We start from the raw sequence: 15,202 nt of genomic DNA on the forward strand, positions 1-15,202 counted from the left end.
GGGCTGCCTGACCTTCACTCTTCTGCCAGAAGCCCTTCTGCCTCTTTCTGGTTATTTATAACAGTGCTAACAGGCAAAGGGCTTTTCAGATGAGCCCTCGCCAGGCACTGCCATCTCTACTGCCAGGTGGGGCAAAAGACAACATAAACAGGACCAGAGAAAATGAACTTCCAGGACTCCAAGGAGCCTTCAAATGGGGTGTGTGGCTTTTCTTTTTTCTCCTATTCTTCATCTTTCTAGGTCTCTGGAACTTTGAAACACTATTGTATATAAAACATATACAAATTTTTATACTAATGTATACAAAACATATACAAATGTATACATTATTGTATATAAAACATACACAAAAGTATACATTAATGTATACAAAACAGTAGCATTAAGTACATTTACCATGCTGTAAAATCTCCCCAGTCTCCATCTCCAAAGTGTTTGGGTTTTTGTTTGTTTGTTTTTGTTTTTGTTTGTTTTGAGGCAAGGTCTTATTCTGTAGCTCTGGCTATCTATATCTCACTATATAGACCAGGCTGATCTCGAACTCACAGGGATATGCCTGCCTCTGCCCCTTGAGTGCTGGAAATAAAAGCATGCACCACCATGCCTGTCTGGCCAGGATGTTTTTGTCATTCCAAACCAGGTACTTCTCAGCTGCCTAACACAGGAGGCTGTAGCCCTGCCCCAGATACACTGATTTAGGGAACCTTGTTAAATGAGGGAAAGAGCTTGGCAGAGTGGTGAGTATTCCAGGGGTCGCTACTTTCAGTTGCAGAGGGGTGAAAAGCACATTTCCCAGGCCCAGCAGTGTGCCAGCTCTTCTTATTAGTAAGTTAGAAGTTGAGAGAATGCCTTGATTTGGGGAAAAACCAGGAATCGTCTCTCATCTTTCATTACCCCCTCAAAGATTTTTTGAGGGGAGGGGTTGTCTGGCAGTGCCACGGTGCCAATGTGGAGGTCAGAGAAGAACGGTAGTAGTTCTCTCTCTTCTACCATGTGGGTATCTAACTCAGGTCCCAAGCTTGGCAGCAAGCACCTTAATCTACTGAGCCCTCTCGTAAACCCTCCCACTCTTCTTAAATGAACTCTAGTCATTTGCCAGACTTCATTCCTTTGTAAAGCAACAGTGAGTATTTTACAGTTCACTTAACAGCAGAGCTGGGTCTACTGATACAGGCCCATAATTCCAGCTATTCAGAAGGCTAACGAGGATCCAAAGTTCAAGACCTACCAGGGCTACAAAGCACATTCAAGTCTAGCCTGGGTAACATAGTGAGGCCATTTCTTAAAAACCAGATAAGCAAGGGCTGGTGAGATAGGAACGAAGGTTGGGGGCTGGGGGGAAAGACAGTGTCATGTAAAAGCCAGACTGCCTGAGTTTAATCTCTGAGTTTAACTCCACAGTGTTCTCTGACCTCCACACATGTGCTATGACACACATACATGCCCATATACAGTGATAATAAATACAAACATATGAATATATGGCTACAGATATGTAGATGTATCTCAATGGTAGAGCAATTTCTTTTTTATTTTCTTGGTTTTTCGAGACAGGGTTTCTCTGGCTTTGGAGGCTGTCCTGGAACTACCTCTTGTAGACCAGGCTGGTCTTGAACTCATAGATATCCTCCTGCCTCTGCCTCCCAAGTACTGGGCTTAAAGGTGTGCTCCACCAAACAGGCTAGGACAATTCCATAGCCAGGGAAGCCAGGGAACCCATGGTAGAGAGGTTGAAGTGGAGGTCCCAAGGCTCAGCTAATGACATGGCCTAGGGCGCAATTCCATTTTAGTTTCCTACACATAAAGTAACTCCTTCATTGCATTCCACCAAGGCTTGGGCAGGTGTGGCCAAGAAGGCACTTGGCTCCTGTGCAAATAATTCAGTAATCAAAATAAATTGTATTGCAATTCATTGTCTAAAAAAAAAATCCATAATCTGTATAAAGATAACCAATTTAAAAAATAAAGGCAGGAAGCTGGGAGTGTCAGGGTGGCTATACCAGAGCCTGAGGCAAAAGGCTAACTCAATAGACCCACCCTGCCTTTATTTGGAGTTCTGGTATTTTGGTAGTCATGGGTAGATCTTTTGTTTCTTCTCCCTCGTCTTCCCCTTCCCCTCCTTGCCCCTTCTTGAATGCGGCTTTAAAAATATGATGGCCTTGACTGCCTGTCTTTTTGACGCCTAAGTTACCCTCTTCTCAGCTATGACTCTGCCTTCCAATTTCTGCACATTACTGTGACAGATCCCCCCCAACACACACACACACACACACACACACACACACACACACACACACACACACACACACCCCATCCCGGGCCTCCCGGGCCTCCAAGGCCGTTCAGCCACTGGAGTATCAAAAGAGCAGCTCCCAGTGGCATTTGATCCTAGTGGTTTATTTTTGGGCCTGCCCTTCAGCGACTGATAAATGTTGCGTTGGGCAGAGTCGATGGTGCTGAAATGGTGAGTGTTGATGTCAGCTGGTTTGTATGATCATATATCTTAATTCTTGACCTCATAAAGGGGCCTTGAACCAGGAAAGAAAAGAAACACGGGGCAGTTTTGTCTCCACAGGCTTTGACAGACATGAAGTTATTATGTGGTTAACTGAGGCTGTAAGAGCAATTGAGCTTTGTTTGGGGGTTGTCTAGAAAAAAAAAAATTAACACGTGCTCTTTGGCTCTTGCTCACTGCCCTTCACAGTTCACGAGGCACGTGTTCCATTTATTGCACACATCTTTGCTGAGCAGCTACTGCACGCCGGACGTTATGCTGTGCACCGGTGGCATGGCAGGGGAAAACCAGGACAGAGCTCTGCTGCCAGAGCAATCCTACTTAAGGAATAGATGCATTTCAAACAAGGGGAAAGTTCAGTAAGTGGGTGGTGTGGTGGTTGCACAACAGTGTGGATGGAGTTAATGCCACTAAATTGTATGCTTGAAAGTAGTTAAAATTATTCCAAAATTATTGAGAGGATCTCAGCAGTGTGCTGGCAAAGCCAGAGTCAGGGTGGCCATGGGTTGGAAGCCATGAGGGAAGCAGCCACTGGCAGGTGATGGGTGCCAGGGCAGAGGGCTCCAGTAAGGAGCCCACATGGTCCCTGCTGCATGCTGGAGATGCCCAGAGGCACGATGGCTGCCTGAACAGCAAGACATGGCCAAAGCTAGCTCTGCCTCTGGTTGTTCGTGCATGCATCACTTGGCCGTTGAGCAAGTGTCTTTCCTGCCACTCTCGTGGGAATTCAAGAGGCCCTTGAGTTCAAGTGCGTACAATCAACTGCAAGGACAGGCAAACACTAAGTGCATAGCCCAAGTCACAGCATACACTAAGCTTTTATTGTTTAAAAACAAACAGTGCCTTCCTGGGCCTGGGCATCCGTGTGCCTGCTGAGAGGTCCAAATGTCCCTGACCAGTATCCACAATGCCATGGGTAGAGAAGAGACTACCCCCTTCCCCTCTCCAACCCTGCCAGACTCTGGTGCCAGACAAAGGTAGTCTGGACTCCAAAGTCCTGCACCAGACCCTGCAAGAGCTCCCAACCCCCAGGTAATCCCACCCTGCCCAGCAACCTGAGCTCACAGATCTCAGAGAGATAAAGGACTGTTTGGAGGCCACAGGGAGTGGGGAAAGTGATGCCTGAACAGGTTAGCACCTGCCCTGTGGGCCTCTATCCTCTTTCCCTCCCCTTTTCATGGCAGGCAGGAATCTGCCCCAAACTTTGGGTACATGGACCACAGCTGTTGAGGAAGTGACCTGTCATTTTGAAAAGAGCTTACACAGGGAGATCTAAGTTGTATGACCTTGCTAGGAGCTGGTTGTGTGGATCTTGGGTGACTCCCTCTGTCCCGTCTGTGAGCCTAGGTTTCATCACCTGTAAGGTAAGAGAGAGATTCGTTTGGGAATCTCCCATGGTGCTCCTCAAGGCTGTTTCTGGTGCAGTGGAGGTGGAACAGGTGTACAGCAGTCACATGTTATCTGATGGAGGAGAAAGGGCTGGAGGCAGGGAATTCCTAGGAAAAAGTCTGATAAAGCACCAAGCCATGGACTGCTGTATCTACCCTCTTAACAAAGCCATGTGTTCTGTGCCTCCATCTTGCCTCTGACTAGAGGACTATGGAGAGTCATAGTCTCCAACCCAGGGCTGGAGCCCCAGTGTCCTGCTGGGGTAGCCACACAGTTGGCTCTTAGATGCTTGCTGGGCAGTCAGTGCATCTGTCTCCTCATCTTTGATCTGGATCTCATCCACATAAAATTTGACAGCAGTGTTTGTTTGTTTGTTTGTTTTAGTAACTCAAGCTTCTTGGCTACTTCCACAGCCCACACCTTAGTTATCACAAAACTCCCTTCTTTTCTACTAACATTTTCTGGTAAAGAACTGTTTAAAGGGAGTTGGTGGCACACACCTTTAATCCCAGCACTTGGGAGGCAGAGGCAGGTGGATCTCTGTGAGTTCGAGGCCAGCCTGGTCTCCAGAGCAAGGGCCAGAATAGGCTCCAAAGCTACACAGAGAAACCCTGTCTCGAAAAACCAAAAAAAAAAAAAAAAAAAAAAAAAAAAAAAAAAAAAAAACTGTTTAAAGTTGTAAGGCTAGTAACAAATGGGTTGGGAGGAAGTCCTGCCTAGCAGAGCATAGGCTGTGGGGAAGCAAGTGAGTGAGCAATGAGGTTATGCCGGATAGGGGGAGCATACCAGCTAACCTGGTTGGCTGGCCAGATGGAGACTGCATTTCAGCATATGAAAGGACTGATAGCCTTAGGTTTGCCTACAATCAACAGAAACACTAGCATAGGAAGAAATTCTGAGTAGAGCTGGGCTAACAGAGATTGCTGTCCAGGGTGGTCCCTGGGGCAGAGCCTTGGTCCCAAGCACACTGCTACCTTGACTCCTTTGCAGCTGGCAGAGATAGGCTCATGGCCAGGTCTGAGGACTGGACCCTGTCTTGCTCTTTGAGCTGGAGGATCCATTCTCACCAGACTCGGAGACCTTCTCTTAGGGTCCCAACCACTTGTGTGGCTAGAACTTAGGGCCTGGCAGTAAAGGGTTGAGCATCATGTTATGTTCAGCTGGCCCAAGACTAGATACTTGCATGGTTGCCTGGCCCAAGGGTTCAGTCTTGAGTGTTTAGGGGTAGCCCTTCCTAGGATCTCTGATTTCAGGCAATTCTGTACTGTTCATGCAGGGCTTAGAGCACCTCCACTTTATCTTTTTATTTTTCCTTTCATTTGTCCATTTTGTGTGTGTTATTTCTGATGATGCTGTATTTGGGGGAGGGGAGGTAAAACTTGTCTATGCTTCTTACTATTCTTCTAGACTCCTCTTTAGGAGGTTTGTATTAATTTGGAAGACAACAAGAAGATTGGATTTTTTTTTTTAAATGTAAGAGAGATGAATTGGCCATCACTTTGTCATTGATAAGTGATACAAACTCCAACTTGCATGCAGTTTAGAAGGCAGATTTATTTCCTTGCATAACTGTACAGCACAGGGAGTCACTCCCTGCCTGGATTCAGAGCCAGCTGAATCCAGTGTGTAAATTATTTTGTTAGAATCCCCGTCTCCTGCTTGGCTCGTCATTGCCCTAGCTTGCTGCAGTCTAGGCTGTTGTTCCCAGGCACTGACTGGCAAAGATGGCTGCCAGCCTGTCTGGAATAACAGAGCCCTCTTCACCAAAAGCTACACAAAACCTGTATCAAATCCTGCTCACTTAGCCAGACTTGCTTACTTTAACCACCTGGCAGTAGGGGAGGAGCAGGCTCCCAAGGATAGTCAGTGGACTTCTCCTATTTGGGAGGGAATGGAAAGAGGTAGAAGGGATGTCAGAGAAGAAGGAAACGAATATTTGTGAAAGGAAATGGCTTCTGTGGGAAACAGCCATTGTGTGTATTTCCTTCCCTTTTTTCTTAGAAAGGAATGGAGGCTCAGGGTCATGGTCTAGACTAGGCTAGTTGTAATGGATTAGTAATAGCTGTTAAGCTTTTTGTTCTAAGGACACTGATCTCACTCACAAGAGCTCTACCCTATGTATGAATCCAGCCACCTCCTAAATGCCCCATCTCCTAACATTACCATCCTTCACCTTGAGGATTGGGATTTAACATATGAACTTGTGGGGTCACAAACTCCAGTCTGCAATGACCTGAGGCACTCATGGAGAGCCTAGCATGTGCTAGGCACTCGGCCTATCTTCCTTACTTTTTAAGAGGCCTGGGAGGTAGGACTCTTCTTACTGGCAGTGTTTGTCTGTAACACCAAGCAAAAGTCACTGTCTTGATCTCAGAGGCGGCGTCAGCAGCAAGGCCAGGGCCTGCCTGGCTGCTTCGTACCTCAGTACAGTCCTTCTTTTTGTATTTGTGTTTCCACTCTGGAAGTTCATTCCTAATTCACTTGCTGATTTCTTCATTTACTGCTGAGTTCAGCCTAAATATTTCCCCAAAGCTTATGTGGCTCTGAGACATTTGATAAATTCAAGAATTGTATGAAAAATTCAGTCAAGAGGAGGGGTCAGATTTTTCTGTGATCTGTCCAGTCTCAAGTTCTGAGAATCCAAGGAAAGGCACATGTGAGTACCGCCCAATCTGTCCCTGCATCTACCTGCCACCCCTCCTCCCTTCCACTCAGGAATTCTGAGAATTTGCTCTGGGCCATGGAGTAAACTAGGAGATTTGCTGATCGAAAGCTAGAAAACTGGATTGAAATTTTTTTTTTTTTTTTTTTTCCTGAAGATGCATTCTTTCTGAAGCAGGGCATCGATTTCCAACAAGATACACACGCTTCCAATGAAGCCACTTACGTGAGTCTGGAGTGAAGCCCTGCAAATCCTCTGCCAGGGTCATTTATATCCCTGGCTTGAGGAAGCCACAGCCCTTTCAGATGAGGGGTGTGGTGTTTCGAGAGGAGGGGGCATGTGGCCCAGCAACTCCACAGAAGAGCCGATGGGAGGAACAAGTTGTGCACAGAAAGCTGGGGGCATGGTGCAGTGTTGCTTTCCCCAGTCCTGTCCTTGCTCAGCTGTGTGATTTGGGCCATTCCCAACCCCCATCCAAAGCTACACTTCCCTTCTGTAAGTGGGATTGAATGGTCTTCAGTACTCCTCTCACACTCACCAATGGTAATGGATGGTAGCACTGGCTTTTTAGAGGAAAGCCTGGGGTTTGACTCAGCCTCACCTCTCTGGGTGATTTGGAGATAAGGTGTTTACAGGAAAGATCAAGCTCAATTGAGATCAATTAGGTAGGCTTTGATCTGGGTGGCTAGTGTCCTTATCAAAAGGGGATATGTGTGTGTAGAAAGGTAAGTGGCTATCTCCAAGGCAAAGAGAGGGGACTAAAACAGAGCAGTTCTTTCTCTTGAAAGCTTTGGAGGGGCCCAGATGGCCGCCTAATGATAGCCTCCAGGCCTATGGTCCTGATTTTCTGTGTTGCTGTGCCATACACAGGTAGTATGCTGTTACTGCAGCCACAGTAACAAATGCAAGTGACCCCTATGTCCTAGTTTCTTGCCCAGTACTTTGGGAACAGTAGCATCTACCCTCCTGGGTTGTTCTAGGATTCTGATGAGAAGGTGTATATGAGGCACTTAGCATGGCTTTTGGCATACAGTAAGCACTCAATAATAGCAGTGGCTATTAGTCCTGTGCTGTGACCTCTTGGCTGTATCAGCAGAGCTTGCAGAAGGCAGGTGGCCGGGACAGGGCCAGAAAGCCCCAATTGAGACCTTTCCCAGGGAACTGGGTCACCTTAGGCACCCCTTCAAAAGCCTCTAAATGTAGAGAAGGCCAAGAACATCCCATTAGTGGAGCGCCTAATGGTTTTTAGCTGGAGAGTGGTCTTGGGTCTAATTGACAAGACTACGAAGCTGAGGTTCTTTATTTTTGTATGCTGGCTGTGCTCTGAGTATGTTGAGCTGCTATGGGGATCAATATGTGCAGCCACCATGGGCATTTATGGGCATTTTGTGAAGGAGGTAGTGTGGTTGCCAAGGAAGGACACTCCCCGGATGACCCTGAGCAGACCCATTGTCCCCCTTGAGCATCAGTTTGCACATCTGCAAAGTGAAGGCAGTAGAGCAGCCAGCTGCAGAGCGTTTCAGCTGTGTGAAGATCTCAGTGGTGTGTGTGAATTCTGTATGCAAATGTGTGTTGGGCAAGAATCTCCATTGTACTTCTCTTTCTTTTGGGCAGTACTGGGGACTGAAACCAGAGCTTTATACATGCTAACAGCAGACACTAAGCCATTGTGCCACACCCCCCAGCCTTTTATGGGCTTCTGCACCGAGTCTCTACTTCCCAGGCCATCTTCCACCTGGACCACCTTTCAGGACTGCTGACTCCTGTCTGAACTGGGGTTCTGAGACTTTGATTCTAAGGCTGTTTCTAAAAAGCAGATGCTATGGAGGCAGCGTCTCTGAGTTACTGGGGTAAGAGAGACCAAGGACATAGCAGAAGAGCCAACTGCTGAAGGTTGTGCTGATCAGCAGACCCTGCTGTCTCTCACCCTTCTGCCTCAGCTTCAGGGCCTCCTTTCTACTCTGCAGGCCCTAGGTGGTAGCTCTCCAGCTTGCCACCTGCTATCTCCTGGATGCCTCCAACAGCCTAATGTAATACTGTTGCTGCTCTGACCCTACCCCCATCACACTCAGTGTAATACCCAAATCTCCTACAATCCCACCTGATCCTCCCACCTGATCCGGCTTCCACCTGGCTCGCCATCCACTGCCAGCCCCCAGCTCCTGTCAATCAATTGCAGTCTGCTGACCTCAGCACCTCTGCGGCTCCATGTTAGCATGTCCCAGGCTCGTCTTCACGGATGTCTTTCCCTGACTAATGCCTCTGCCTGAAAAAGCCCCACCTGGTTTCTGTCTGCTCCATTAGGAAGCCTTATCTGCCCCCACCTCACCCTCTCCATCTAAAACAGTCAGTTCCTGTGTTCCAAATGACCCAGCAAATCCAGACCTAATATAAACCGCAGAGAAATAAAGATGTATGTCCATGGAGAGACTTACCCTCAACTATTCTAGGTGTAACAGTGGCGAAGCCAGTTGACCATCCACAAAAGCTAAAGACATCTGCATTGCCACAGACTGACTGGGTGCAAAAGGAACAGAAGAGCTGAGGCAGCTGAGAGAACGCATCCTTAGTGGCAGCAGCTACTGAGCATGGGTGACTCAGAGCTGGCGTGGCTGGCTTACTGCAGGGATTCAGAGTTAGGGCATCATGTCCCCTCTCACCTTCAGACTCCCAGCTAGGTCCAGAAGTATCTAGCTGGCATCATCACAATTCACGCAATGGTCCTTCTTATTCTTGAAGTTTGTATTCGAGGTCCCAGATTACACCAGACCCTGAATACTATAGGGTTGTTCTTTCTTTCTTTTCTCTATGCATATGTACAAAATGTGAAGCCCTTTCTACCATTGCTAAGCCCTCAGGCTCTACTGTGACCTTAACTGTGAATGTTTGAGGTGTGTGATAGCAAAACTAGCCTGATTTTCTTCTTAACCCCCCCCCCCACTTCACAAATTCTTAGATTGCTTCTTAGATCTTAACCTACCTTGTCACAGGACTCCTCTCTTCCCTGATTAGAGCAGCTCTTACTTGTCTTTCCCCCCATGAGAAGTGCTTCATGGCTCCACGTTAGCATGTTTTGACAGCAGCATTGCTGCTCTTGAACTTTGGGGGCATTTGCTGTGAGTAACTGAACACAGCACTGCCATGCCACAGCAGTCTGTCTGGAAATGAGGATGGCTCCGGAGACACTAACGGGCAGGTAGTGTACACCTTGTGGATACACTGGACAAATGAGGGACTCAGAGACTGGGCCTGGCGACTTTAGATTTCATCAAGCTACTTAGAATGGTGCATAATTGAAAACTTGGAATTTTCTGTGCAGTTAAGGGGCGATGACTCTAATCATGCCTTTTGTGTGATTTGCCTAACATCATCCCTCCGTCAGCTCCCGGGAGTCCACCTCTCAGAGGACTGTGGTCAATTTTGTCTGCTCCACCCCTGGCTGTTGCATATTCTGTAGTATATGGTTCTGAGTAACTCGCAGCTCAATACTTAGGGCTGCTGGATATATGTGTATTGGAGAAGATGGAGAGTGGGGATGGTGGGGACATGTCTCTGGAGTGCATTTGCTGGCACAAAGGTGCTGGGCCTGAGACTCAGCCGGGAATGGCTGGTTCCCATGCTGCCCATATAGGCAGGATTCTTGCAAAATGCCAATTAAGATGTTTGACCCAAATTTGGGTAAAAGCCCTTTTCCTGATTCAAGTTGAACTAATTATATACATTTATTCATAATTTATGAGGCCTAGTAAGTGGGAACAATTAGGAAAAGGCCAGGGAAAAGCCTATTTCTCTTAAGTGTCATGTTTGCCTCTCTCTTTCTTTCTTTCTCTCTCTCTCTCTTTCTTTCTTTCTTTCTTTCTTTCTTTCCCTTCCTTCCTTCCTTCCTTCCTTCTTTCCTTTCCTCCTTCTTTTTCCCTGTTCCCTGAGGCCGATCCCACCCATCTGCCATAGAACACTACTGCTTTTATTATGACCATTGTCTTTCTCTGAGGTTACAACCCTTAGCTGACATTTATTGAGTAACACCACTGCAATTGCTCAAATCTGTAAGGGCCTGGTACTGTACTCATTATATAGTGAAACAGGTGGGTTCCAGAGGGTCACGTGAATGGCCTTCCCTAACAGGCTCATGGCTGATGAGTAGAAATGTAGACTCTGGATAGCCAAGCCTCAGCTGCCTTCCTTAAATCTGTGCTATCCCACTACAGTGCCGTTCTCCTGCCCTGAGAGTTTCTGAATCTTCAGGGCAATCCCATAACTGATGATGGGTGACCTTGGGTACCAGTGAGAAAGTGACTCAGCAGAGGTAGACCAGCCTGAGGGTCTGCATTGATAGAAAATCCCCAGGATGGGGCTGGGGAGATGGCCCAGCAGTTAAGAACAGTGAGATGCTCTTCCAGAGGACCCGGCTTCAATTCCCAGTACCCACATGGCAGCTCAAAACTGTCTGTCACTTCTGTTCCAGGCCAAGCAATGCCTTCATACAGACATACCTGTGGCCAAAACACCAATGTACATAAAATAAAAAAATAAATAAATTATTTTAAAGAAGAAGAAAAGAAAATCCCCAGGAGATGAGGATGTAGCTGGCCCTGGTCCTTTGAGAGCTGTTAGTCATGATGGTGTTACTACCAGAGTCCCTCCAAACTTCCACCCTCACCTTGATGCAAGTGGGTGAGGGGCTCTGTAGACCTCTTCCTGTGAGCTTACATGGATGTTATTCTATGGGGGGAAAGGTTGCAGCTTGATTGACGTTTCCTCCCCTGTCCACGTGGATTGCCTGCTGTGTGAGGTAGTTCTGTAACTTGGGTTTTTCTTTGGCACACCTTCAAGGCAATCCGTGGATCTGCCTTATTCTTTTCAATAGGATTGTGGTATTTTGTAATAGAGGCGTGTAACCAACAGTTTTATTTCCAACTTATCATCTGGGTGGTCTTCCACACATCCTACATTATAAATAATCCCCCAACATACCTGTGGACTTAGGTGTTTGCCAAGAGTTTGGGAATCACTCAGTGTCAGACATTATTACTATCTCCTCATTCTGTTCTGTGATTTAAAAAAACAAAAAAAAGACATTAGCTATGAGGCATCACTTTCCAGGTGAGGGGCACTTATATAAAATGGTAGCAGTTTACAGGCTCTAATAAAGTTTTCAACGGAGCAGTCCTAGTAAGAAGAAAGACATGCTGTGCGGAAAGATCTACATGTCTTGAGGGATGTGTAGGAGTACAAAGAGAAAGGAGAGAGGGCAGAGGGGCTTTGTGCTGCAGGGCCCACTTTGTCCTTCATTAGGCTCTGCAGTTTTAAGGAATGGGGCAGAAGTTTATATTTATTGGTTATTTGGCCATTTTGGGTCTTGGTAGAGGGTCCAGATCTACAGATTTATGAATAAGCTGATTTCTGGCTCTGATCACCTCTTTCCTTCCTGTCTCCTCAGGGTGGGGAATCCGGGGAGGAACAGCTGTGTGCTGACTTGCCAGAGCTCGACCTCTCCCAGCTGGACACCAGTGACTTTGACTCAGCTGAGTACTTTGGGGAACTGCAGTGGTGCCCGGAGACCTCAGAGACAGAGGCCAGCCAGTATAGCCCTGATGATTCCGAGCTCTTCCAGGTGAGCCCCAACTCTCCCCAGACCTATGTGTCCTCTGCTCTGTTCCCCAGGTTCTGTGCTTGGTCAAGCTAACATCCGTCCATCCACGCAGGTTCTTGGGATCCCATTTCCCCCTCTGGATCTACACCTGGCTTAGGCCAGCTTTAGCCCCCCTTGCCTGGCCTGTTTTGCCACCTGCAGAAAGTAGGGTCTGGAATGAGCTGTCCCCTCTATGCTTAGCAGGTGCAGGTGGAAGCAAGCCCCTCTGGGGGCCAGGTATTGAGTCCTTTGTGCCCACACTATCTCACTGAACCCTCACCTCCTTCCCTGTGAGGCAGGTGCCATTACTGCTTGACTTTGTAAATGGGGAAGCCGAGGCTTTGAGAAGTTGGGTAAGTCACTTCCTCAGTAGCTGGAATAGACTCAGACTCCAAGCCAGGCATCCTGATTCATGTTTTTTTGTTTTTTGGTTTTTGTTTTTGTTTTTGTTTTGTTTTTGTTTTTTGGGGTGTTTTTTTTTTTTTTTTTTTTTTTTTTTTGAGACAGGGTTTCTCTGTGGCTTTGGAGCCTGTCCTGGAATTAGCTCTTGTAGACCAGGCTGGTTTCGAACTCACAGAGATCCACCTGCCTCTGCCTCCCAAGTGCTGGGATTAAAGGTGTACGCCACCAACGCCTGGCCCTGATTCATGTTTGCAAATCCCAGCACTGGAGAGCCTGAGATAGGAAGATGGCCATGAGTTTGAAGCTAGCCTGGGCTTCCTTCCATGAGCAAATTCTTCTTATCTGGAAAAAACAAAAGCCAGGAGCTGGGTGGATGGGCCAGCAGTCAAGAACACTTACTGCCCTTCCAGAGGACTCAAGTTTAGTTCTCTGCACTCAACAACCACTTGTAACTCCAGCTCTGGGGGAAGTGACACCCTCTGCTGGCTTCTGAAGACACTGTGCACGTGCACACACACACACTCACACACACACTCACACGAATAAGTTATAAAAAAATCTTCCAGCACTCAGGGAGCAGAGGCAGGAGGATCTGTGTGAATTCAAGGCCAGTCTAGTTTACAGAGCCCCGTCTTGCAAAACCAAAATAAACAAACAAATAAACAAAATAAACAAACAAATCTTGATGACAATGTCAGCGATCCAATTCTATTTGTTTCTTGAGCCTGAACTTTGTGATCAGGACTCTGGGATGGAGCTTGGGGTACTGAGCATCTCTGCAGTACTGTTTCTGCCTGTGTGCAATACCTTGCTCTATTCTCTCAGCATCTCTTACCAGAAAGAGCACCCAAAGGTTCAACAAAACCAGCCATTCTTCAGAATACTTTCAGCCTCAGTGGCTTGGTCACCCAGTCCCCCAGCACATGATGGCTAATATTCTTTTAAGAAGGCCTCATCAATAGACTAAATAGCATGAGATGTCTGGGGTGTTCTTCAGGATAAAGCAAGATCTATAGACTTTTGCTTGTGTGTGTTGGGGTGGGGAGTGCACTGTATGGATGGCCCCAGATGAAATGAGACTGTGTTGAAGCTGGGCGATGGAGCCTTCAGATCTACTGTTCTCTTCCCCAATCATCTTTCCCATAGTGGCAAGAGCCTAGGCTCAGGTAGCACTGTCCCGTGTGCACGCAGGGCTTGTATGCCATTGTGCGACTCAGATAGTCCTGCAGACAGAGCTTGTCTGTCCTTCCAGAGCAGCCTGTCGAGCTTCTGTGTGTCAGGAGCTGAGGTCATCAGTAGACTCAAAATCTAGAAGGGGAGATATCCCTAGATTAGCAAACACATAACCAGCAGCTGGAATGGCCAGGGCACAAGGCAGAGAATGGCCGGAGGCTGGTGTCAGGAAAAGACCTCTTGTATTTAGCTGGGGGAACTGGAAGGGCAGAAGCAGTGATCCTGGAGTAGTTGCTGGGAGCTTGCGGCACTGGGAACAAAGTATAGGTTGTCAGGACGTCACCATAGAGTCTTGTGCATAATATGGATTTTCTTTGAGACTATTCTAACCTACAAATTGCACTTTATTAATTACTCATTTTATACGTGAGGAAAATAAAGGTCAGAGAGCTGAAGTGACTGGCTCAGGTCACATAACTAGGAAGGATCAGGGCAAAAGTTCTAAATTAGGAGCCCATAACCTGCGTTTCTGTGTGGAACTCCTTTGCCAATCCTGTAAGAGCTGGACCCCGGCTGGCTCCATCTGGGATCTGTCTGTCTCTGTCTCTTTGTCTCTCTCTGTCTCTCTGTCTCTGTCTCTGTCTCTCTCTCTCTCTCTCTCTCTCTCTCTCTCTCTCTGTGTGTGTGTGTGTGTGTGTGTGTGTGTGTGTGTGTGTGTGTGTGTACATACATGTGGAGGTCAGAGGACAACCTCTGTGTCCGTGTTTGTTTTTGAAACAGGGTCTCACCATGTATTCCTGGCAGAGATTCATCTGTCTCTGCCTTGGGAGGGATGACATTAAAGCCACACATTACTACACTCGACACATCTTGCTGCCACTGGCCTAGAATTTCACTGTTTCCACTTCCCTAACCCTGGACTAGCAAGTGCATGCTGCCACCCTTGTTTTGTTGTTTGTTTGTTTGTTTGTTTGTTTTTTAAACATAGGCTCTGAGCCTTGAACTCAGTCCGCTTGCTCACAAGACAAATGCTTTACCAACTGTCTCATCAGCCCTCTCCATTAAATAAACTAAAAAACAAAATTTAAACACAGTGCCAAAACAGTGGTGCTCCCTCTCTCTTAGGGGACACTTTCTCAAAAAGACTTTCAGATTGCAGAGAGCTAATATACAAGGCAGGGTCAGAGTGCTGCTGGAGACCACACCAGGAGACTGCACGGGCCTCACACCTACTGCTCCTAGCCAGAGCCTCAGCCTGCCTCTGGAGAAGTCAGGTCATGGTGAAATGGGCTCAGAGCTGAATGAACCTGTGAAGGCTCCCAGCTCAGCGACACCTGTACCTCTTCCCATCATACCCACTTCCCCAAGGGAAGGTCATTACACACAAATACACCTGCTGCACAGGTGATGACAGTCCAGGCCATTACAC

At 47.3% G+C, this 15,202-nt stretch overlaps 1 protein-coding gene across 2 annotated transcripts in view; it reads left to right on the forward strand.

Annotated features, from left to right (window-relative positions):
- Positions 1-15,202, forward strand: part of Ppargc1b (PPARG coactivator 1 beta) — a 113,081-nt gene that overhangs the window by 67,425 nt on the left and 30,454 nt on the right. For both annotated transcript variants that reach the window (XM_027402796.2, XM_027402797.2), the window contains exon 2: positions 12,007-12,180. In XM_027402796.2, coding sequence (XP_027258597.1) covers positions 12,007-12,180 — 174 coding nt within the window. The remainder of the gene's footprint in view (positions 1-12,006; positions 12,181-15,202) is intronic.

The sequence above is a fragment of the Cricetulus griseus genome, chromosome 2, assembly GCF_003668045.3.
Source record: "Cricetulus griseus strain 17A/GY chromosome 2, alternate assembly CriGri-PICRH-1.0, whole genome shotgun sequence".
In the NCBI taxonomy this organism is placed as follows: Eukaryota; Metazoa; Chordata; class Mammalia; order Rodentia; family Cricetidae; genus Cricetulus; species Cricetulus griseus.